Source organism: Drosophila sechellia, chromosome X (assembly GCF_004382195.2).
Source record: "Drosophila sechellia strain sech25 chromosome X, ASM438219v1, whole genome shotgun sequence".
Taxonomy (NCBI): domain Eukaryota; kingdom Metazoa; phylum Arthropoda; class Insecta; order Diptera; family Drosophilidae; genus Drosophila; species Drosophila sechellia.
In genome coordinates this window covers 12,653,840-12,678,155 of record NC_045954.1, presented here as the reverse complement: position 1 = coordinate 12,678,155, position 24,316 = coordinate 12,653,840, and the positions used below count along the sequence as shown (strand labels likewise).

The 24,316-nt window shown below is 43.8% G+C and overlaps 8 protein-coding genes across 11 annotated transcripts in view; 6 read left to right on the top strand and 2 right to left on the bottom strand.

The window, feature by feature from the left end:
- Nucleotides 1-1,306: 1,306 nt before the first annotated feature.
- On the bottom strand, nt 1,307-3,255 carry LOC6618607 (protein YIPF1). The gene is made up of 4 exons (XM_002042830.2): nt 2,665-3,255; nt 2,395-2,601; nt 2,239-2,331; nt 1,307-1,957 (listed from the first exon to the last, which is right to left on the bottom strand). The coding sequence occupies exons 1-4, from the start codon at nt 3,136-3,138 to the stop codon at nt 1,661-1,663; spliced, it is 1,071 nt and encodes a 356-aa protein (XP_002042866.1). The 5' UTR covers nt 3,139-3,255; the 3' UTR covers nt 1,307-1,660.
- Nucleotides 3,256-3,808: 553 nt separating this feature from the next.
- Nucleotides 3,809-5,391, top strand: LOC6618606 (breast cancer metastasis-suppressor 1-like protein-A). The gene is made up of 3 exons (XM_032724370.1): nt 3,809-4,184; nt 4,253-4,497; nt 4,761-5,391. Exons 1-3 carry the CDS (start codon nt 3,995-3,997, stop codon nt 5,103-5,105), a joined length of 780 nt encoding a protein of 259 aa, XP_032580261.1. The 5' UTR covers nt 3,809-3,994; the 3' UTR covers nt 5,106-5,391.
- Nucleotides 5,392-5,548: 157 nt separating this feature from the next.
- LOC6618605 (probable 39S ribosomal protein L49, mitochondrial) lies at nt 5,549-6,310 on the bottom strand. The gene is made up of 2 exons (XM_002042828.2): nt 6,153-6,310; nt 5,549-6,088 (listed from the first exon to the last, which is right to left on the bottom strand). The coding sequence occupies exons 1-2, from the start codon at nt 6,207-6,209 to the stop codon at nt 5,606-5,608; spliced, it is 540 nt and encodes a 179-aa protein (XP_002042864.1). The 5' UTR covers nt 6,210-6,310; the 3' UTR covers nt 5,549-5,605.
- A 1,014-nt stretch (nt 6,311-7,324) lies between these two features.
- LOC6618604 lies at nt 7,325-9,579 on the top strand. Its single transcript, XM_032724365.1, has 2 exons — nt 7,325-7,741; nt 8,301-9,579. The coding sequence occupies exons 1-2, from the start codon at nt 7,573-7,575 to the stop codon at nt 9,092-9,094; spliced, it is 963 nt and encodes a 320-aa protein (XP_032580256.1). The 5' UTR covers nt 7,325-7,572; the 3' UTR covers nt 9,095-9,579.
- A 243-nt stretch (nt 9,580-9,822) lies between these two features.
- On the top strand, nt 9,823-11,856 carry LOC116801964 (FAD synthase). Of its 4 annotated transcripts, none has more exons than XM_032724369.1 (3): nt 9,823-9,964; nt 10,351-10,992; nt 11,419-11,856. In XM_032724369.1, exons 2-3 carry the CDS (start codon nt 10,423-10,425, stop codon nt 11,722-11,724), a joined length of 876 nt encoding a protein of 291 aa, XP_032580260.1. In that variant the 5' UTR covers nt 9,823-9,964; nt 10,351-10,422; the 3' UTR covers nt 11,725-11,856. The 4 variants fall into 4 exon arrangements, with proteins under 4 accessions (XP_032580260.1, XP_032580257.1, XP_032580259.1 ...); XM_032724366.1 differs by having other exon boundaries at nt 9,823-10,004; XM_032724368.1 differs by lacking the exon at nt 9,823-9,964 and adding an exon at nt 10,056-10,209.
- Nucleotides 11,857-12,199: 343 nt separating this feature from the next.
- LOC116801963 (atypical kinase COQ8B, mitochondrial) lies at nt 12,200-14,523 on the top strand. The gene is made up of 2 exons (XM_032724364.1): nt 12,200-13,783; nt 13,847-14,523. Exons 1-2 carry the CDS (start codon nt 12,351-12,353, stop codon nt 14,397-14,399), a joined length of 1,986 nt encoding a protein of 661 aa, XP_032580255.1. The 5' UTR covers nt 12,200-12,350; the 3' UTR covers nt 14,400-14,523.
- Nucleotides 14,524-14,581: 58 nt separating this feature from the next.
- On the top strand, nt 14,582-15,808 carry LOC116802103. The gene has a single exon (XM_032725243.1). It carries the CDS (start codon nt 14,697-14,699, stop codon nt 15,738-15,740), a length of 1,044 nt encoding a protein of 347 aa, XP_032581134.1. The 5' UTR covers nt 14,582-14,696; the 3' UTR covers nt 15,741-15,808.
- A 429-nt stretch (nt 15,809-16,237) lies between these two features.
- Nucleotides 16,238-24,316, top strand: part of LOC6618595 (high affinity cGMP-specific 3',5'-cyclic phosphodiesterase 9A) — a 107,740-nt gene continuing 99,661 nt past the window's right edge. The window contains exon 1 of the mRNA XM_032726597.1: nt 16,238-16,569. The gene's annotated coding sequence lies outside the window, so the exon portion shown is untranslated. The remainder of the gene's footprint in view (nt 16,570-24,316) is intronic.

Sequence of the window (24,316 nt, the reverse complement as noted above, 5' to 3'; positions counted from 1 at the left end):
GAATATCTATCGAATGTGTAAATCTGAATACATTTGCTTCACAGTTATGTGTGCAATTAAATTGCGATTTACTCAATTTAAATTCCGAATTTAACTCCAAAAATCTGACAAATGTGTCTCTGATGCTGACATCAAGTATACGCCACGTACGCCCAACTATGCACCACACATGTCTATTCCATGTATATTCGGCCATGTAAAGTAAATGGATTTTTGTTTCTGACGAGAAAAAATAACAGCGAAAGGTGTGAGTTGCGATGGGTTGGATGTACATACGTTCAACTCACATGCATGAAAAAGAATATATGAAAGGACGAATCTAACGATGCGTTATGCGAATATTTGCATTTGAAATTGAGAAATCTTCTCTCCATAAACGTGCGTGGGTGCAAGTCAGCTGAATACACACACAAACAAATAGGTATACATATATACATACATACATGCACACACGCACACATAGAAATAAAAGAGTCCTATGTACGTGAGTTACATACCAAATGTTATAATGGGTGTCGTCCTGGTTCGTAAATAATATTTATTTTTTAAATTTTAAATTATATTTTATCAAGTTAAGCTTTGTGGATGTATAACTTTACCAAGTCTTATTAATTTTTAATTAACAGTAAATATTTAGTAGTAAATATTTTACTTGAATCTTAATTCTTCTTAAATCTTCTCAATAAACAACTTATAGTTATAGTCAAATATGTAGGAAATGTTTTACTTGAATCTGTTATAATTTCCTAAAACCTCAAAGAGAAGATTTGCTGCTGAGCAAAAAAAAAGCACCCTGTTTTGGCCTCGTCCTTTGCGAATAATTCCCACATTGCTCGAATAAATACGCCAAGCCCATGAAATTCAGCAAAAGCATGCCCGAAACATGAACAACAGCGGCAAAAACGATGAATAGCCCCCCGAGGTCCTCGATATATCCTCCATATAGTCCTGTGTGCATGTGTGCGTGTGAGTTGGTAAGTATGTGTGCGTGTGTGTGTGTGTGTGGGCAACACTACCACCAAGGAAGCTGGCCAAAAAGGCAAGTCGAAAAACAAGCGAAGCGAAAGGAAACCCAGCATCCCCATTCCTGCCCATTTTCTCTATGCCATTTCTCTCTTTCTCAAAGGACTTTCTCCATATGGCCGCTGATGGGAAAAGTAATGGTTTATATAATATAAATAATATAATCATAATATAATGGTTTTGTTTTACCCACAGAGAATGCCAGCGAATTATGCAAATCTTTGAATTTACAAATTATAATCAAATAGCCAGCAAGTGCCCAAGTGAAAACTCATTTTGGTTATATTTTCGATTATATTTACAATTTTTTTAATGATGGCATGATTAACATATTCATCTGTCTTTCCTAAATCATTCGACAAATTTATTTAATTTTCTACTACTCCAGCGAAAAGTTCTATCGATTCTTTTGTTTCCGTGTTGGTATTTTTGTTATATTTATATTTATGTTTTTTGTTTTCTTTTTTTGGAATTACACGTACATCTACCTTTAAGATAATATAAATATACAGTCGCGAAGAAGTTATTGAAAGTGAATACAAAGCACGAAGATGCAACCAACGCGATCAGCTCTCTAGCGAATATAAAAATAGGGACAACTTAATTTACGACGAACTGGTTTCTCGCGGAATGCATCCTAGTGGGTCTGATTGCCGGGCACTGCGTTGACCACCGCCTGCGTCACAGTTTTCAGGGCAGCCGGAGCAGCAGGTGCAGCTGGTGTCGGAGCAACTGGATCCAGTGACGCCACTGTGGGATTGTGAAAGAAGTAGAGCAGAAATCCGGCGGCCAGCACCACATGGGCACTCAGGATTCCCACGATGAGGAACAGCGAGTACTGCGAGTTGCGCAGCGCTGGCGTTAGCACGGCAATCAAAACCGTGCCCGAAAGCAAGGCGGCGGTGATCACTAGGAGCCACTGCAGCAGAGGGATCTGCAGGAGTTTGGGATAAACAATTGGTAATTAAAAGATAGAAAATAAAACAGTTTCTATAAACTATGCATAATGTCTGTTCAGTTGGAAAATTACTGAAGATTACTGTTTAAAACTTTGAAATATCATTGAATCTAAAATTAAAGAGTATCTTATACTCAAAAGTTGCAGCAAAATGAGCAGTACAGATATAGACAAGCCACGGAATACAAATAAGCAAATAGCTAGAATGCAAGCACAATTTCCTGTCTAACTACAAAATTTATAGAGAGTTAACTCACATTGATCACCCAGAGAATGGAGACTGGTATATAGATGGCCAGGCTGTATCCATAGATGCACATCAGCGACAAGAGGCTCGGCGTGTAGCTGGCCTGCAATAAAAACCCGAATATGAGCGAGATGGATGGATGGATGGGAATGCCAATGCAACTTACGCTGTCCGTTTCAACAGCATCAGCGGAGTCCACGGGCTTCAGGCTGTACTTGAAGAGGGCCCACAGAACGGCCGGCAAGATGTTGGCGTACAAGAAGATGGACGTAGCTGCATAGGAGACCAGATGGAAGTTGTAGTGCCACTTGTAGGCATCGTTGGCTTGCTGCAAATAGCTGGCAATGTTACCACTTATTGCTATGGAGAAGATCTGAAATGCAAATGGAAAGAGTTAGTGCTCCTTTTGGAGTTTTTAAATTTCAATGCTACCGACCAGGGTGACGGTTATCCAGAAGGGTCCATACAGATCCGGATTCTCGCCGATGTTCATGCGCAGATAGTTGCCAGCGGCCCGTTTCGGTATCATGGAGTTGGCGATTCGCTCGAGCACCATATAGGTGTCCACGTTGAAGAACTGCTGGTAGTACTCGATCGTAAACAGTGACAGCTTCGCCCCACCGCCACCACCGCCGGCGGATCCGTCCAGCGAGGAGTTTTGTGGCTGGGAGCCGCCCGAGGATGCAGCTCCGGAGAATCCCTGAGCCGAGGAGGTCATGTCGTAGATGAGATCCGCCAGCGGATCGCCGCGTTGACGCTGTGCGTTGGCACCACCACCGCCAACGGAGCCGCCGGAGCCAGCAGAGCCACCACCAGAACCACCCGATCCACTGTGCGTAGGGGAATTGACATTGATTTGGGCCGGGGCACCGCCGCTGTAGTCGCGGAACTGCAACGTGGGTGTCTCCATTTGGAATTCGGCTCGACTAGATTGGTTTCGATTTGCTAATTGTAAATATTACACGTATTTTGCACTTGGCCCAAAAAAATATCTGCTGGCAGCGATGGCTTATCGGTTATCGATAGGCGTACGCACATCAGCTGGCGACTGCTTTCGTCAGCTAGAGATGGCAAACGGCGGTGGGGCTGAGCAGCCGAAAATGGCTAGGTTCGGCTATATATGTGGACTATTGTATGTTAATGAACCATATTTTGAAGATTTGTTAATTCAATTTATATATCGAAAATCAATTCCACGACCTTCTATTTTTCATTTAATATACGACAGAGTTAATTTTAATATCATTATTTTTCATTATAGAAAATATTTCTAACAATTTTATATTAAATAATGATATATCATGTAATAATAACCGGATTTCATTTGGGTAAATCCCAAATTTAATAACTGGGTAGAACTGATGGCTAAAAAGCCTACAAATATTTTCCATTGTTTTATTGGTGCAGTTAGTTCGAAATCACGGAAATATTATCAAATTACTATTTAAATGGGTTGAACTTGTGAACAATATTTTTTGCAGAATAGAATAGAATACTAGAATATTTAGCTATTTGTTAGCTACTCAGCTAGATGCTCCGCTCGCGTTGACCAACACTAAATTGCCCAACACACTTACGTGCAGTCACACTTTTTTTGCTACAGCTCACAGTTTAGTGTTTTTCCACAGAGTTTTCCACAGTTTCCACACTCCCTGATTGCCGAAAGCTAACAAAAACCATATCGCGCTTATCCCGGCGGCCACCTGCAGTCCATTGGCGAATCGGAATACGCCGAGAACAAAGAGAACCGCGAAATCCAGTCTGAAATGCCCGTGAAGAATGGCGAATCCGATGGCGAAGGCGACGTTTCTGGCGGAGAATCGGAGCACTCGAATTCCAGCCAGCCACACGATACCTCCGACGAGGAGGAGGCCAACGAATGCGATTCGGATGACTCCTCCGAGCTGGATGCCAGTGAAATAGACCGCCGGCGGGCGGAGCACATCGAGGATTTGTGTAGGAATCAGTCACGTACACATTTAACACAAGCCATACTCATCGAGTTTCTTCTCCCATTGCCACAGTGAGCTTGGAGCGCCAGTTTAACGCGTTGCGGGAACAGTACTACATCGAGCGCATCAATCTCATCGAACGACAATTGGCCGAGGTGCGTTCTGGGCGTTCCGAGGAGTTCGTGCAGCCGCAAAAGGAACTGGACAAGAAGTACCGCACCAGGATCGAGGTGGCGGACGTCCTGCGCAAGTACCGACTGCAGAATATCGAGCACAAATACCAGTCCGAGGAACAAGCGGCCGTCCAGCACTTTGAGGTACATACCCAACCGCAATTTTGGCGCCAAAAATCACAGGAGCTAATTGGCCACCATATCGTCGCAATTAGATTGGCTTTCGTGTTGATAAGGCACTGGGCGACACTGCCAGGGCTAACTAACACAAAAGGTCACTCACTTATAGGCCATATATTGTTAAACAATGGGTTTTAGTTAAGGATCATATTCGTATGATGGCAGAACTTAAGCGTATAAGTAATGGTTGAGGTATCTTCTTACAACTCCCAACTTTTCCGTTGCAGAGCGAGAAACACATGGCGGTGGACAATCTGCGCGAGGAGTTCATGGAGCGCATCCGTCGCCTGGAAGAGGATCGCCACAACGTGGACATCTCGTGGGCCGACTGGGGCACCGACAAGCGGCAGAGCAAGGTGCGCGGACCGGGACGCAAGAAGGCCGTCACCGTCACGGGTCCCTACGTAGTGTACATGCTGCGCGAGGAGGACATCATGGAGGACTGGACGATCATACGGAAGGCGCTCAAGCGATCCTCCTCGTCGGCCACCGCCGCTGGCACAGTTACGCCCACTTCCGGCGTGAGTGTTAGCCTGTCCGGTTTGCCAGCTATGGCGGGGGCCAGCGGATAGCGGTGGGGCGTGGCAGCTGCCGCCTACGCCCACATGACGCGTACCTGACGGCCGCGCCCGAGGAAGCAGCAGCCGTAGACGTATATGTAGCAGTAGCCGTGGCTAAGCTCACCTCCGCCACCCATCCTCAACTCCACTTCCCGTAGATTTTAGTCGTACGTAGTTAGTACGAGTCCCACTCTCAGAATATTGTGTGTGTGTGTGTGTCCCTACCCCTCCACCCATCCAGACGATGTGTGTAATTTATGCTAAAAGATAAGTTCAAATAAAAGCGAACTGCAGCCAAGTGGGTATGCGTTCAACATAAACTTAATTTGATTGCCTGCGAGTGATTCAATCGGCAGAAGGCCAGCAATTTTGTTATCCAGACTTGGATACTGGAGGAAGGTCACAACGCGGGTAAGCCGCCTTAGGTGAGGCGAAACGGAACAACAAATCGCACATGATTTAAATCAACAGAAAAGCGTTTATTGCGGCACAGACGCGACATTTGTGGACCTTCAGAAGCCCTTCTCCTTGAGATAGTCGCGCAGGACATCCACGTGGTCGCCATGGAAGTGTATCTGACCGCTCAGCTCGTTGATTCTCGTGGCGCAGAGCTTGCCGTTTCGCGACTGCTCCACCACCGCTCGCAGATCCTTCTCCAGCGACCAGATGTCTCCTTGGACGCGTCGCACCACCGTGATCCTGCGCTGGCCACGGAACCTGGTGTGCAGATATACGGGCACCATGTGATTCTTCGTCCTGGCCACATGGTAACCCAGTTCCGAGCCATCCTCCTTTTGTGGCCGCCAACCGGATGGATATTTTGGCTTCTCCACCGGCTGTGGTACTGTTTCCGCTGGCAGCAAACGCTCCACAAAACGCCACTCGGGCGGATTGGCCACCACCTCTACTTCAGGATACTTGTCGAGCTCCTGAACTTCGCGGGATGAACGAAAACTAGACAAAAGTGCCGGTTGCATGTGTATTTGCCTGGTGAGCTGTGTAATATAGAAACCGATTTTAGTTGATTTTTCACTGGAATCTTTTGGTTTAACTGCTCACCTGGCTTAGCCTTTGGCAGAGACTGCTGCCCAGCATCAGTTTGGCGCTTGTTGCCATGTTTTTTGGCTAAAAAATTAACAGATTTCCCGAGAAATACAAAAAATAGTTGTTACATATGCACTGGCTGGTTAGTGATGAGCAAATGGCAGCGATAATTGTTTCGATTACTTAACTTGGCTAGAAGCTATCGATTTCGTTTTGTACAAAGCACCGATTTTAAAGCTATTTAAATATTTAATTAGTTAAATAATTAAGAGCAATGAAATATTTAATTAGTTAATTAATTAACATCATGCTAAGATTGATTTTATTTCTAAACTTGACTTTATGACCCATTGCTTAGCTAGTTTATTTACTCTTTCTAAAACTGAAGAAACGTTATAATTCCCACCCAGCTTTTAGTAAATTAAATTCAATAAACACTATATTATTGATCATGCATAAAACGATCTTGAAATTTAGCTGCACGTACACCATTCAGCTTAATTTCTACAAGCTCAAACATTTTAGCCTAATTTGCGTTTTGTCTTTGATTGCTTTTGTCTTCATCACTTTTGCATCGCATGCAACAAATGCAGCGTGTGACGTCATCGCCAAAGCTTTAATCACCCACACACACACACACACACACAGAAGCGACTGCACACACACAAACACACACACACAAGCGTTGCAAGTGCGGCATTTGAATTGCTTAGCTTATACAATTTTATTGCAGCTGTTGTTCGCCGTTGAGTTTTTCGATATACGGTAATCGTGGAGTCATCGGGGTATATCGAAATAGTCGCAAAGTTGTCGATATTAATTTAGTAACCGTTGAAATGCGCAAAAAATACAATTAAAGAGGATTAAGCACTTCGATTACGATCACCTTAAGTTTATAGGATTAGGAAATAGTACAAAATATGCAGTGATCTTTCGATTATCTTAGGAAAGTTAATTATCCGGCGAATAAATATTAATATAAATATGATATTTCTGTTAAGTGTACTGCTCTGTATCCTGCTAATTCTGTTTCAGTGTAGATCTTGCTGCCTTTCAGCTGTGAAGGGTATTCGCTATTCGTGAGACTCGGCGATTGCCACTTGTTGTTGCTGCTGTTTTGTGCCAGCATAAAGTGTTTGCGCTGCAGCTTTTGTTGCTATTTGCTATTTGCAGTTTGCAATTTGCAAATTGCGCGCAGTTTTGGTTGCGCGTTTGCTGCGAGCAGTTGCACTTGCACTTGCAGTTCTATTGCCGCGCCCCACCCCCTTTTTAGCTGTCGCCACCTTTGTTTTGTTTTGCCTCTTTTCGGTCGCCCCCCCTGTCCGCCAACGACCCCCACTGCAGAGCAGCGCTCCTGGAATAACTGCATGTGCGATTCACCGTTCTAGTTGGCGGCGTGCGCGTGTGCGAGCGAGCGAGACAGACATACAGAGGCATGTGCTGGGTCGCAATGGCGCGCAAGGACGATCCCGTTTTCAATGTGCGGTTCGTGCAGTTCGTGGAGAATCAGCCGTGTCTGTGGAACTACACGCATCCGGGCTACAGCAAGAAGGAGGAGGTGCAGAGGGCGTGGCAGCAGGTGGCCAACGATATCAAGGACACGGGTAAAAAGGCGGTTAACAAAAATCGGCAAAAAGCAACGGCGATTTTCCGCCTCAAGCTGCTTCTTCTTCTTCTTCGCCGCCAATTGCGTGCTCATTTCACTGTCCGTGTGCGCGCGTGTGTGTGTGTGTATGCGTGTGTGTGTCTATGATGCAAACTTTTGCGAATTGGTGTGCGAAGCGAATGCACTTGTTGTTGTTGTTTTCCATTTGCCTGGCTTTGCATTGGTATAGGTGTGTCACTGTGTCGCGCAGTTTTTGCCTGCAATTTGTTGCTGCTTTTGCGTTTCGCTTTTCGTTTACTGTTGCTGCACTCAGCCCAGGTGCACTGGAAAAAACCAAGTACTATTTGTACTATTGAATCCCCCTGCTAAATTCAAAATAAATACTAAATAAATACTAGAATACTCAAAAATATATTTCATGTCACAAACATAAGTTCAATCAAAGCATTCCGTTTGATTTGCAAATCAACTCAGTACTGTGCTGACATTTGGAGAACAACTTTCAATTTGTACTGTAAAAATATTTCCTGGAAAAATTCGTCTTGTTTCTTCTGCAGTTCGCAACTGTCGCGAGAGATGGCGCACCATAAGGAGCAGCTTCCTGCGCTCCCTGAAGCTGGCACGCACCCAAACTGGACGCGGCAAGCGCAAGTACTACCTATCGAAGTATATGCAGTTCCTCGTTCCCTTCACCAAGTCGCGATCCTGCCACAAGCAACTGCCGGGCATGGTGCTCCGCAAACCCGGCCAAGCTGCCCCCATTCAGCAGGAGGATGAGGTGGTGGCGGAGGAGGAGGAGCCGGAGCAGCCGGAGCCCAATGAGATGCCGCTGGACGTGCAGATGTCCGAGGAGGAGCAACTTCGTAATCAGGAGCAGGATCGGGAGCCACCCACCGCCTGCTTGCCGCTCCGCCTGCAGACCATTAAAGTGGAGCAGGACTCGTCGAATGCGAACCAGCAGCTGGAGGAGATGGGGAACCAGCAGCTGGAGGGGATGGGGAACCAGCAGCTGGAGGGGATGGGAAGCCAGCAGTCGCTGGTTTCGGTGCCCGCCGCCTCGCTGGGCAACCACCTGAGCTGGTCGGATCTGACGCAGTGGGTTAATGGCCATGTCAGCGGTCACCACAAGTTAACAACACCAACACCAACACCACCACCACCGCCGCCGCAGCCGGCTACGTGTGTTTACACCGGCGGAACAGGAGGAGGTGGCTCGCCACCGGATGCCGACTACTCCTTTCTGATCAGCCTGCATCCGTACATCAAGGAGATGAACGGCAAGCAGAATCGAAAGTTTCGACAGAAGGTCGTCGGGCTCATCGACGATATTCTGGATAACAAGGATGTCTAATTTGTACACGGAACAAAAAAACGAAGATGCTTACGTTTCAGCGATAAAGATTACGATTTGTAAACAAAAGAATGATTATGCGGAAATATTCTACATACCAAATGCAACATTATTTCAAAACCAACATATTCACCACTTTCAGATTTTATTCTGGCCATCATATTGCTAACTTTTAGACAATGAACTTAGTTTTTAAATATTTATGCCTAAGTTAAGTGAACGTACATGAACTGCAAACGGGAACTGCACCGAAATTTGTAAAGCCCCCAATGGAACAGGATGAAATCACCAGTTATGTGATATTTTCTCTCCGTGTAGACAAGAGACCACAAGAATCGAAGAAAACACACCCAGCTGATAGAAAACGCCAACAGTGCCCATTTATTAGATGTGTAGAGCGTACTTTAATTACGCTTCTTGTTGTTGTTGTTAAGCACACACAAACACGAATTTGTTATTGTCAAATAAAACATTTAAACTGCGAACATTTTATTTTACTTCAGAACAGAAACAGAATTTGCCTATATATGGCGCAATTGCTGGAGATATGCGAAATTGATAAATAAAATCAAAACGAAACTTTTGATTAATAACATTTCCTACAAAATTATTTAATGTAAAAATTGCTAGCTATTTTTTGAATTTCTAGCTACCAACCGCCTTAATCGAGTGCAATCGATAGATTCCGCGCACAGCTGATGCGCCGATAGTACGCGAAGCTTCGTGGCCTTGTTGTTGTTGTTGTCGCCGTTCGTCTGTTGTTGCACTAAAAAGGCGAAAAAAAGAAGGAAAATCACTGGCGCGGAATAACAATTAACAAAATGGAATAATTGCATTACTGGCGCCGTGGCAAATCAGTTAAATGTGCCTGTAAATAGCCGATGCAGCAAGAAAACACATGAGCCATTGGGTGAGCTATGCGTATGTGTGTGTGTGTGGGCCATGTGTTTTCCCTGCATGTGTGTGTGCGTGCGTGCCTGAGGTTTTGGCTTTATTTAACTTTTTTTTTGCTGACTTTTCCGAAACGAATGTGATGTAATTTTTGGCTGTCTAATAAGCCAACTCACTCGCACGTCAACCGCCGCAGCATTTAACACGCTTATCGCTCAGTTTAAGTTAGTTTATTGGCCTAGAAAATTACATAAAATAAATACGCACACACACACAAGAAGAGATATTTTTCGGCGAAAGTAGATTTCGTTTTTTTTTTTTATTTATTGAGTGCTAATAGTTGCTCTTTTGCGTGACCTTAACAGCGTGTGACGTCATCGTTTTTGCTAGCCAGGCTACGGCCACGTCTCCCACAAACAGTACGCCCACTGAGCACCATGAACGAATGCCGGAGGAACATCACAAACATCACAGCGAACAACAGCATTCTATGCGCAACGAGCATTAGCAAAAAGCATTTGTTTCTGGACAAGCGGAGCATGTCGGATCGTTCGGAGGACTCCAAGGATGTGGCAACGGGTCAGGCCATAACAAATCCAATGGAACCAACCGCCGAGGATCGACTGGCCATTGAGGAGCGCCAGAATAAGGCGTTCGCCTTCTTCACCCAAACCCTGCAAATCTACGGCGTGGAGGAGTTAATCTTCTGTTTCAACGGCGGCAAGGATTGCACCGTGCTGCTCGATCTCCTCATGCGTTACCTGCGCCAGGAGAACATCTCCAGCGGCGACATTCCCATGCTGTACATCAAATCCGGCGATTCCTTTCCGGAAATCGACGAGTTCGTCGAGCGCTGCGTGCGCAACTACCGCGTCCAGCTGGTCCAGTACGAGGGTACGCTCAAGGAGGCGCTCACCCACATGTCGGCGGACTTGCCGCGGATCAGGGCCGTCTTCGTGGGCAGCCGCAACACGGATCCCTACTGCCAGCATCTGGCGCCCATGCAGGTGAAGCTGGTTAGGAATATAATAACCAAGAGATCAGTCACATTTCAATGTTTTGTAATGAAATGCTGAGGAGTTCGTAGGTTCAAGTGCAAAGAAAAGTTTCTTCCTCAAGGGGAGTAGATTACAAAGCCAAGTTATCAAAATCATAGCCTTAGTATCAGAGTTATGCCATAGTTAATCTAGAAAAGTATGTGCCCTTTGTAAATGTCACCTTGACAGTGATATTTTGGAATGTCACGGTTCCATACCGCAGATAAGGGAGTACTTATAAGCGCGTTCTGTGGTTCACCACCTAAAACAAAACCACATGTAGCACGCCTTTCAAACGTTATGTTTTTTGAAAACTTATGGGAAGTTCGAAACTGCTTTTTCCTATTAGGATATGCCTAGGATTTCAATAATAATGCTAATTTCGATTTTTTTTAGCCCACGGACAACGACTGGCCGCCGATGATGCGTCTGAATCCGCTGCTGGAGTGGAGCTACCACGACGTCTGGCACTACATCCACCTGAACTCGGTGCCCTATTGCAGCCTGTACGATCGGGGCTACACCTCGATCGGCAATCGTTCGAACACAGTGCCCAATCCGCAGCTCCGACGCACCGATGCCGAGTGCGTATGTGGTGCTAACTCCGATGCCGTCTGCTCCTGCGTTTCGGGTGGCTATCGGCCCGCCTGGGAGCTCCAGGATGCCACCATGGAGCGTGCTGGTCGCCTGCCCAGGAAGTAGGATCGATCGCAGTGCCTGTCATGTGGCTTTAGTGTAATTGAATAGCTTAAACTCTAGTTAGTCACAGAACTGTATATAACTGTCTATATATATATATTAACTTGTGATCTGGATTTCGGTAAACAAACTTAATTTAGTAACATTTTTTACGACCTAAGGTATGCCGCTGAATAAATGTGGCCTCTGTTAGCAGGCCACTTAAGCAGTATTCCTAGTTTTTATGGATTATGCATTTTTTTTTTTTGCATTTGCCAATATTTAATGGTGAATTTTCTTTCTAATTTTGCATAAAAGCTGCAGCAAGCTAAAATAGCTAAAGAAACAGCACTGGCTGCAGTGCGAAATCCAGTGCTGCTGCAAGCTGGCTTTTAAAAGCTAGAAAAAGCTTAAAATGGTATGCCATAACAGCAGTGGCACTGTTAAAACGCCAGCATGGCAGCACTAGATGGCCAGTCAGCTGTTTTGCCAGCTGATTTTCGCCGCATTTTCACAACATTACGCGATTCTTTGAACTTTTGTTGCTGTGATATTTTTACGAGATTTACGTAATCCAACGCGCCGATCATCAGCAGCGAATCACCCACGCGAGAGCAGTGCACAGTAAACCAGTATTCCCTCGCTCCGCGATGTCGCGATCCGCACAAGAAGCTGCGGCGCTGCTGCGGGGACTGCGGATTTTGTTGGAGGCGTGTGGGCGCGAGCATCTCGCCCACGGTCGTCATCTTTGGAGCAATTCGAGCATTCGTGAGCTAATCGCCGAGAATGTGGCGCACACACAGCAGCTGGTAAGGAATTCCAGTCAAAATCCCACCGAGGAGCTGAAAAAACTGCAGCAATCTCTACAAGAAACCGGCGAAAGGGGCTACGTGGTGGCCAAAGGTATTTGCTCGCTGCTGGAGACGAAAATAAAGATGTCCCGCGAGGAATCGGGCATCTCTGAGCCTGAACAAGCCTCCCCAATCCGTAAATCCACACCCACGGCACAAAATCCAGCGAGTTGGGACGCCGCCAACTTGGATATATCGTCGATAACGCTGCAGGAGTTCGAGGAGATACTCTCGCGCAGGAACAAAGATCGTAGTGTTAGCCTGCGCACCCCGGCAACCAAGAGCAGCCAGACCATGCCCAAACAAGCCACGCCAACCACTCCGGGTATCATTACCCAGGACACGGAGTATGTGAACAATGTGCTGCGCTTTGTGGCGGGCGCCAAGGTGGAGGAGCAGCAAGCAGATGCGCAGCCGAAGCAGAAGTCCGACCAGCCGGCCATAGAAGTGCCCGAACTGAGCAAGGTGGCCAAGCAGCGCAAGGTTCCCTCCTCCCGCATTGGCAGAATGGCCTCCTTTGGCGGCCTGTTCGCCGGCCTGGGCCTGGGAACCCTCAACGAGCTGACCAAGGGTGCCCTCGGCCTGGGCGGTTCGACTAGCATGCGCGAGGCGCTGCTCAGTCCCGCCAATGCCGAACGCATCGTGGACACGCTGTGCAAGGTGAGAGGAGCTGCCCTAAAGATCGGACAAATCCTGAGCATACAAGATTCCAGCGTTGTGTCGCCGCAACTGGCCAAGGCGTTCGAGCGGGTGCGTCAGGCGGCGGACTATATGCCCGATTGGCAGGTCGAACGGGTGATGAACACCCAATTGGGCGCCGATTGGCGGCAGCGTCTCAAGAGTTTCGAGGACAAACCCTTTGCGGCTGCCTCCATTGGCCAGGTGCATCGGGCCACGCTGAGCGATGGCATGGATGTGGCCATTAAGATTCAATATCCCGGTGTCGCCCAGAGCATCGAGAGCGACATTGACAATCTGGTGGGCATGCTGAAGGTGTGGGATGTCTTTCCCCAGGGCTTCTTCATCGACAACGTGGTGCGCGTGGCCAAGCGCGAGTTGCAATGGGAGGTGGACTATGATCGCGAGGCGGAATACACGGAGAAGTTTCGCGAGATGATCTCACCCTATTCCGAGTACTATGTGCCGCGTGTGATCCGTGACCTGACCACGTCCAGCGTTCTGACCACCGAACTGGTGCCCGGCGTGCCGCTCGACAAATGTTTCGATCTGAGGTGAGCAAATCATATTCGCACGCATATAATTACCAATGGGCTTCATTGATAACTCGCTTCCAGCTACGAGCATCGCCGCCACATAGCCGCATCCGTGCTGAAGCTCTGCCTGCGCGAGCTCTTCGAGATTGAGTGCATGCAGACGGATCCGAATTGGAGCAACTTCCTGTACGATGCGCCCAGTCGCCGGCTAATGCTGATCGACTTTGGTTCGACGCGCTTCTATCGGCACGACTTCATCCGCAACTATCGCCAGGTGATCATGAGCGCCGCCCAGAACAATCGTCAGGGCGTACTGGAGATGTCGCGCCAAATGGGCTTCCTTACCGGCTACGAGACGAAGCAAATGGAGCAGGCGCACGTGGATGCGGTGATGATATTGGGCGAGATCTTTCGCTACGACGGTGATTTCGATTTCGGCAGACAGAATACCACGGAAAGATTGGCGGCCCTGGTGCCCACAATGGTGGCGCATCGATTGTGTCCGCCGCCCGAGGAGATTTACTCCATTCATCGCAAGCTATCGGGCATTTTCCTGCTGTGCGCGCGTCTGAATGTGCGCATGAACTGCGTGCCCTTCTACAAGGACATCGTGCTGGGGAAGTTCAAGGATTAGCGAGCACAGCTCTCCCCTCCTCCACCCACTTTTTTTTTGTCCCATCCAATCCCAGATGTAAACCATAAGTGCGCTTAATTTGTAAATGCGATTCGCTGCAAGATTAAATATGTTAATTTCCCAACCAACGTGTTTATCCTTAACTGACTGGGGGTCAGGGTTAGTTGTCAATGGAATTGGAAACAAGTAGGTTTTGAGCAATCCCCACCAGCTAACACACACCAACATTTCAGTTAAAAACCCCAACAATAACACACTACAAAAAAATATATATATATTGTCTCTAATGCAAAAAACATGAAGACATTTCTGAAGACCCAAACCATGAAGAGGAAGATCGAAGTGTTTCACCATGATTGCGTCTCAGACATCGACGGATCCGTATCCGATGGGAGCGAGGAGTTGGAGGAGCAGTCGCCGGAGCGAATCGAGGAGATTGCCTGGCCGCAAATTAAGCGTGAGATTGGCGCCATGAATCGAACGCTGGACGAGATGCAGGCCCAGTTGGCCAACGACTTTCACGAGCGCGACGGCGGCAGGCCAGATTGGGAGGAGGAGCATGAGGCGGCGGCGGCCAAGGGCCTGGAACCGGAGGACTCGCGCTGGATGATCATGCACGGTAGCCGGGAGGCGGCCCTGCGGGAACTGCAATGGAATAACCTGCGCATTCGCAGGCAGCTGGGGGATCTGGTTCGCTGCTCGGAGCTGGGCAGAGCACGCATCACGGCACTGGATCGTGTGTTCCAACGGCAAACGAAGGAGCTGATCGCGTGTCGGCAGGATCACGAACGCGTCCTCTCCTTCCACCTGACCAAGCAACTGGAGGCGGGCAAGTGCCTGCAGCGCTATCGCTACGCCCGCGACCTGTACGCCAGCTGGCGCGAGCTCTTCAAGATGGGTCGCCACCTGAAGGAGGCCTACAAGAAGATACTGGAGCGCACGCAGTCCCGCTTGGAGTACGCGGAGGTCAAGCGGCAGGCACTCGTCGAGATGACAGTGGCCCACGAGATGTGCCTGAGCACCACGCGAAGTCTGCTGGGCCGCGTCCGGGATCTGGAGCTCGGCCTGGCACCGCTGGGCTTTTCCAGGCCATCGGTTATGTCGAGGAAGATCGGCAGCCTCGGTGCTTCTGGCGCCCAGCACGCCGATAGCAATCGCGCCGAGGAGCATCCCGGCAGACCCGTCTGGGTGAAGGCCAAGGCCTGGCAGCGTCGTTCCTACCGTACCGTCAAGTTCTCCCGCGGCGAACTGCTCGAGCTGCCGGTGGTTGTGCCGCCCGAGGCGAAGACCTGGTACGGCAAAATGCTGCACATGCTGCACAATCCGCCCAAAATCTATTAGTGTTTGCCAATTGTTTAGCTAATTTAAAGTAATTATTAAACAAAAAAATTAAACGCAATTCAAAATAAGCAACAGTTATTTTTATTTAAGCGCACTGTTAGCTAACATTGCTGCTTAACAGCTAGTTAGCAGCGAGCTGCACAGTCACACCGATAGCGAAAGCGCATTTCCCGCCGATCGGCCAGCCGGTCACACTGCAAACCGACGCGTTTCACTTCGCGAAGGCTGCGCGCGCGGTTTACGGTTAATTTTCAGTTGGTTTATAAACTTTACAAACGGCGTACGCTTATCGCGATCGCTTTTAATCAACAAACCGAATTAGTTGCCCAAATAACGGGAATGACACAGGAAATGTGCTGCCGGTGCTCAATTGCTAGCTAAATTGAGTGACAAAGTGCAAGTGATCGAACTGCAACGGTTAAAAAAAAAAACGGTTGTTTTTCGTTTATTTTTGTTTTATAAACTAAGAAATCGTTCTGTAAATTGTTTTTATTTCAATATTTGTTAGCCCGCATTTATTTTAAATGTACTTGTGCGCGCCACCTGTTTTTAATTAATATTTTACAATCGGCGTGATAAAAAGTCTATGAAATTCGTTTTTTTTTTTGGTTTTTGTTGAGAGTGCAAGATCGTGCATTTTGTGCGTGTGTGTGCGTTTGTTTGTGTGCTTGTGAGGAAGTTATAGTTTAATGTTGGTTAGCTTCAATTGTCGAGCAACAGAGAAAAAAGAAATAAATATATAAAACAGCCGCAGCAGCAGCAACAACAACAAAGTGATGCTGATTGATGTCACACACACCACGAAGGAAAAAAAAAAAAAATAAATAAAGTAAGTAGCAGACAATTGGATTTGCATGGGGGAAGAAGAAGAGCGAAGAGCCGAGTTTATCAATGAAAGTGAACTGTGGGAGTTGCTCGCTTTCAGTGGGCGTGTGTGTATGCGTGTGTGTGTGTGCACAGTGGCGCAGCCAAACGGGGATTTCTGGGGTTAATAACCCCCAGCATACCGGGCACTGTTATCGAACCGAAGTATTTCATACATCTATCGAAAATATCACTAGCTAAATGTGAATTATCGAAAGTTTACATATTAAATGATCGAATATTGAAGTTTGCTTTGGTAATTATCTTCAATCTTTGAGAGAATTCGGAGAATCGAACATCAAGATCATTTTTATCGTAACAGGAAGGATTTATAAATGCAATAAGAATGGAGAATATATTTTAAATGTGATTTGTAATACTATTAGCCTTTGTGCCTCGGTTCTAATATTCCATTATGGTAACTACAGGGTAAATGCAGCACATTTATCGTGGAAAAACGAAGAAGTAATGGAAAATATGGGAAAAGTGTTTAAATAACAAATTTCTTAGGAGCTGATAGTGCTTGCTAATTGAACACGACACTATATAGATGAAATTACATCCAACTGCCATCCTAAGAAACAAAAATTTGATAAGAATTTGCCCAGCTCTGTTCATTTAATATGACAGTTTCTAAAATCTAGTAAACTACTTTCAACAAAACTAAACAATAAATAGTTGATCGTGGGATTTGCTTGAAATAATCATTAATTAGCTAGTTCTAATTACTTCTACTTTTTCCCATTGACATTTATTTAGCATAAATTTCAGTTAGCATTCTTTCATCACCAGGTGTTTACAAATTTCTTGAAAAATGTGTTGTTTGTTGTCTGTTTTTTTTTTTTTATTTTTTGGCGCTATCAAAGCACGTTGGAAACGTCTTAGTTATATATGGATTGGATGAATAAAATGTTCCAAATTCGCATGTATTGGAATGTGCGTGTGTTGGCTGTATATGTATACATATCTATATAAATATATATATTTCTTGGTACATATATATGCTGAGAAATGCCGTTGCCAGCAGCCGCTGCAGCAACAACAGCAATGGGGAACCTTTTGATAATCATATCACGCAGTCCACTGATAATTCGCATTGTATTTGTTTGCTGTTGTTGTTGCTCCTTCTGCTTTATCAGCCCGCTCTTCCTCAGCGTCTCTTTCGTCGCCTCTCTTTCGCGATCACTGGACTCTCTTTTCTTTGGGGGGCACAATAATAAATAAAATACAGAACAGACAGCACAAAAAATGTCCAATAATTGTTTAATAAATTTAGACTACAGTAGAACCTCATCCCAAATTTCCATATACGAACCAAACAAAAAAAAATAAAAAGAACAAAGATATATAAATAAATAAAAATCGAGATCCCTATTATATTTCCAATTTTCTGCGATCTCTGCGCATTATTTCGCTGTTATCTCCGATCCCCCGGACTAATGGAAAGTTTCCAGACTGTGTTTACATCGGGCGGGATTATGGAGGGGAAATTATGGGTTTAGACCTCCGGGAAAATTTAAGAACACTAGACAAATAAATTTGGAACCCCTTCGCATTTCGCTCACTCGTTGGATTTCATACATATGTATGTATATTTATCTTCTTAGTAAGCAAAATCCACGGGGTTTCGCTTTCTGGGGAAATTTGATGTTATCGTTATTGCTTATATCTACTGAAATTGAAATATTATTGGGTAATTTGACATCCTATTGGTCTAATTGTTTATGTCTACCGTTTTTCGGTCTAGTGTCATAAGCTTTCCACAATTTCATATCATATTTGTAGTGATTATGTACAATAGAAAGAGAAGCGATAATCTTCGATAATTTCGATATTGAAAATATTTATCGATTTTAAAAAACACACCTTTTCATGGGTTTTCTCGCCAACAAGTTTTCTCGCTGGAGAAAAGAGGAATGCAGACGAAGAAAAGAGGAATGATTCGAAACTATTGTGTAATTTACATTAACGAGCGGATGTCGTTGGCTTCTACTACATAATGAACCAATTACCCAGTTTGTCTCTTGATTCGATTGCTCTGCAGGCACACAGTTACAGATACAGATACAGATACTGCTGCTGCTGCGAAGATACATCCACATTTGTATCTGCATTTGTGTCGGTGCTGTTCTGTGCGGTTCTGTTTTGTGCTTTTCGCAAAGTGACTAAACGAGATTTTTTGTGGCCCCACTGTGCTGGTCTTCCAATTCCAATTCCAATTCCATTTCATTCATGTTGAAGACACCCACTTGAATGATTATGAGGCACTGCAGATGCGCACCGCTACAGATACAGATACTGATCCACATTCAGATCCAGATTGGGATTGAGATTCAGATTCAGATTCAAATTGAGATTCAGATTCAGTTTCAGATACTTTTACGAACGCATATATATGGCCTTCGTCAAGTGCCGCTTCCGCATTTGCCGGTCACCCACGTGCCGAATGCTTCACATATCTGAAATCTCAGTTCCCACTTCTTAAGTCTTAAGTCTTTTCCTCCCCAAAAAAAGCGATCGTTCGCCAAGTGGCTGTGAGGAATGCGATGGCAGATAAGATACTCCACATTTGGGCAGATTCGTTGTGGAAGTAGTCGGCAATCGCAGCACCTGTTTCTTAGCAAATCTTAACTAATTAAGCATCGTTTTTGCTCATCAAATATAGTGAATATTTCAAATTAAACTATGAAGACAAATATTCCAATTATTTTGATTAAAAGAAGAATTTAATGCATTATAGTGCACTTAATAGTGCTTCTAATTTGTTACATTTCTTTTTTAACGATTTTTTTTTTTTTTCATTTCGCACAAGCTGATAATTGATATATCTATTAAATAATCTTCCCAGTTAATATAAAAATCCTGCAAGTGTAATCAAACGATAGGGTAAATGGTGTATTATTAATCTTCTAACAAAAATTGCTTAGTTTCGACAATTTTTCCGTTCCTTTGAAGTGATAAGTAAAACTTCTCGTAAACTTTTATCGCCATCCACCAAATTTTCCATGCAATCGGTTCTTTGTTTATTTAATCCGGATCTCTTGAACAAAAGAAGAGGTCAAAAAAAAAACTACCGATCGTATTGAGATGTACGATTTGATTGTTGTTCGCATTCGGACACAAATTGCCCATCGATAATTGCTGGGTCTTCTCAGATGGAAGATCTGTAATTGTGGAATTCTTCGCCTTGTGCAATGGCACCCATATATATACATATGTAATTGCTGCTCTGGATACTCAGGACTGGTATTAGTTAGTGATTGGTTTCCTCTACTCGTACTATGCTTCTTGCATATTCATAAGACTGCATAATGATACCATCACACCTGGTATCTATGTATCTTACATACAAAGTCTGCGTTGACGACAACGAGGCTTGTAATTTTTTAATAACACTTAACAAACGCCTTGGACTTGGCATGTAAATTGTTGATAAATTATGTTTTTAATGGTGCCTTGCCGCTGTCGTTGTTGTTGTTTTAGTTATTATTATTTTATTATTGTTGCTGTTGTTGTTGTGGGCTATGTGGTCAGATAGCTGGCGCCAAAGATACGCAAAATCTATGAAAATGTCGACTTTGCCACAGCGACATTTAGATACCTCTTCAGTGCTGGAAAATTACATTAAATGCATAATTGGAATTTAAGTTACATAATGTAAAGTAATTATTTTTGTGGATATTTATTTATTATCTTTTAATTTTTTAATTAGACGTACTTTTTGTAGATGGCAGACTTTTTGATTTTTTTTTATAATTTATGATTATCTATGAAAACGAAATTCCTTTGATGAACCCATCAATCCTGGCAATATCTCCAGCATCCGTTGGCACTTACCATATGCTGTCAAAAATTCAATAATTAAATCGCATAAATGGCAGTGTGTGTATGCTATTATGTATACAAATATAGTGACGTATTTGGGTGGTCCAAACCAGCCACTTCTATTATTTCAAAGAAATCAGTAATGCACTCTAGTAATTTTCCATAATGTATCCCAGCTGCGCAGCATTCGTTTGTCTTTGGCATCGCAGCCGTTCTTGTAAACATCCTAAAGCCTGACCTAAGCAGATTTGACTGCCCTCTTTCAACACTTCCTAATCCTAAGAACCCAAAAGCGAGGCTCTTCCGAAATACAAATATTGTTCAAATACTGAGGCTTCTCCTCAATCCAATTTGCATTTGATTTTTAGTCTTAAGCTGAGATCCAAAGAATAAAGTGGTGAAACTATTTCTCCTAAAAACTATTTTTTATTTCTTGGCGTTGTCCTTAGTCAACTGACGGGACATTAGTTCGACTCAAAAATAAAACAACAATTTTACTATATATCTGCTGATCCGTGCTGGTTAAATGGTAAATAAAATTTCATGTTTTGTTTGCATTTAACCGCACCAAGAAAAACAAACAAGCGAATGGAGCTGAAACAAAACAAAATGCGAAATTATTCTCGAAATATTACTTAGTAATACTAATAACAATAAATTGTTGTTTTTTTAGTTATTTTGTTTTTATTTTTTTTGTTGATGCTCATACGTTTTAGATTTTCATATTTCGGCTTGTTCTTTTTTGTTGTTTCTAGTATATTTTGTTAACTGCAAAAAAAATGTTTAAACAATGAGGCACTCAAGTCTCTTGCAAAATGCCAAATATTGGTCAAATATTTAAGAATTCGCCACAGTCACGTAGGCTAAATCATCGGTTTAATTGAGTTTCGTTCGACTAGTTGGGTGTATTTAGTCACCAGGGAAACTCTTTAGTACGTAATATTTGCATATTTATTATATCCATTGTAATTAACCAATTCAAGGAAGGCCTGTATCTTTTGCACTCAGCTGATCATGCTTAAAAATGTATCTTTTTCTCTTTCCGGCTCATATTTAAAATCTGAGTTCGAAATCACTGTTGCATTGGCGATTCCCCGAACCTAAACCTGATTGCCCGCCTATGTACCACATAATTGACTGCATTAGCCTGCGTGCAGGCAACAGATGGCACATCACATGCAATCCACATAGCCCCATACCAAACCATACCATACCATACCATTCCATACTATACCATCCTCCGATCCTCCGATCCTCCGATCTTGCAATCTTGGTGAACTTGAGCGCATTGCGATGTGCTCATATATTTCTTGCTGCTCGTTGAGGATGATGGGAAAACTCGTTTTTCGCTGCATTCTTCGGCCGGCGTCATCGATGATGCTGATAATGATAATGATAATGATAATGACAATGATAATAATGATGATCATATTAAAGGGGTTCCATTGGCATAAGCCCGGCTCGATGATGATCGTGATTTGCCTTGGCACAACGCAATGCCAAAGTTGTTGTGCCGGTTGTTGCCTTCCAGCTCCTATATACATACAGATATACTATGTACATATATATGTACATATATATATGCATGCGTCTTCTTTTATTTTCTTTGTCCGGGAACTCTTGTCTCCCGGGTTCCGTTCTACAGACGACCTTAAGAGGGGGTCTTGGGAGGCCAGTCGGGAGACTGGAGCAAACCACATTTCGTATTCCGTACACCTGGCGAAAGATTCGATCACATTCGATTTTCAACAAGCAGAGATATATAATTAAAGAAGTTGTAAATATGTAACAGAAAAGTATATGATGATTGTTTTGCAACAAAGAGCACTTCTTAAGAGTTATATTCATGCAAGACAATGATGCTAATTTCCAAGAACTAAAAACAATCTTATTAATCATATTAAGCATAGCTTCTATAAGATTTTAAAAGCTATTGTTCTCGGTTTGTTTTATTTAGTTGCTTGCATTTCTTACTGTGTACTTTATGCTTTTCGATCGGACCTGTTGCCGCATAGTTTTTGGTTTTTTTTTGCCTTTTTTCTTAACCGGTTCGGTTTGGTCTGTTGCTATTTTCGTGCCTATGGATCGGTGCAGTCTCCACTGGAAACGCCACTTACATAAAGCGAATTCAGATTTACACGTTTCTAAGATTTCAGCATTTCGCCTCTGATTGTTTACAATTAATCGCGGCACTAATTTCGCTATAATTCCTACAAAAGTTCACTTGTCGCTTTTTAAGGTCGTTCGAAAATGGGCGGTGAGAGGTGGGCGGTGGGCGGGTCGTTAGTGGGGGACTGGCTTTGACTCTTGATTACGCCCTGTCGTCGCATATCAGTGGGCTACGTAATGCAAACAAATAATACAAAAAAGATGTATAAAAAGTCAACCAGAAAAACGTAATAAATTGATAAGACCGCTTGGGCGGAAATTTCAAAAAAAAAAAAAAAAAAAAAAAAAAAAAAAAAATGCCTCAAATGAGAGCGATGAAAATGTGGAGAGTATTTGTTTTTAAAATATTGAAACACTCACCCTTGGAAGATTACAAACAGGAGGTCACTTCAAAGAAATGTAAACAGTATTCGTACAACATGGGAAAATACCATGATGCTACTATACATGAAAAAAGGGTTTAATAAGAAATATAATGATTAGTTTTTCGACAAAATAAATACTTTAATAAAGATACTCCAAATTGCAATTTATAAGTGTACTTAAAAAAAGTTCATACGAAAGAAACTGAAATGTACCGCGTTCCTTTCATGATTTAATGTTAAATATAATATTGAAAGAGTTATATTAGATGGTATAGGGTTGCAACTAGAGAAAATCGCCGATGAACTTTGCCATCACTTGGTGGACTTTGCCCCCGAGCGAGAATAACAAACAAGTCTGCTGGTTATGCCCATAAAAGAGAGTGGCCAAGAGAAAGAGCCGCAGAGAGGATCGGGGTAAGAGAGTGCCAAGTGCAAGCTGCACGTGCTGTGCCTTCGAATCGAAGAGAAAAGTGCCCAATAAGTAACCACTACCCAGCAAAAACCTGCCACCCAAAAACATATAAAACTAAAAATACAAACAATACAAAATAAAAAAAAAAAATAAAGGAGCGTAGACAATTGTATTATCAGAGTGTCGAAAAAAGTCGGCTCTAAATTTAGCCCAACTCCCTTCCCATTCCCCAGACTTCTCCATCGTAGTAACTTTATTCGGGTGTCAGAGACCCCCATGGCCGATAACGTTTTATCAAACAAAAGTTTTGTCGCCGACCTGTTTGCGAATTGAATTTGAACTAGATATATATGTTGGGTACACACTGGGTATATATCTGCGTCGCACAATCCGGCTGAAAAGCGTCAGTGATCGGGTAAATCCGGAGATAAATAGGGAAATGTATACTGCACAGGTATTAAAGGTGTCAATTCAATCAGAACAAATTACCAATAGCTTAACTTTAATAACAGTAGTTCGAGTTATGTCTGATATCCACGCTAAAACGCGCTCAATAGCTAGTCAAGTTCGTTTTTTTAATCGCACGCTTGCTATTCCCCATTAAATGTAAATTAAATCGCTATAAACTTAAACTTGCAAACTTGTGTTAAAACGAAAAAGGTATAAAAACGTATCCATAAAGTCTATATTATGGGCTAATTAACTTTAATTACCAAATAATATAAATTCGATAGTCGGCTCTATTTCTTCACATTTTATTAGATGGAATAAAATGACTAGATTCCTTGGTAATAATATGATCTATTTTAAACAATTGGATTGCATTTTATGGTCTCAATGTGTATATGGATTATAAAACAAACATTTCCGACTGAAGGTGTAAATATTTGTGGAATGTCACGAATTGTCAAAGTTGAGATAGATGGGCTTGTTTGATTGTT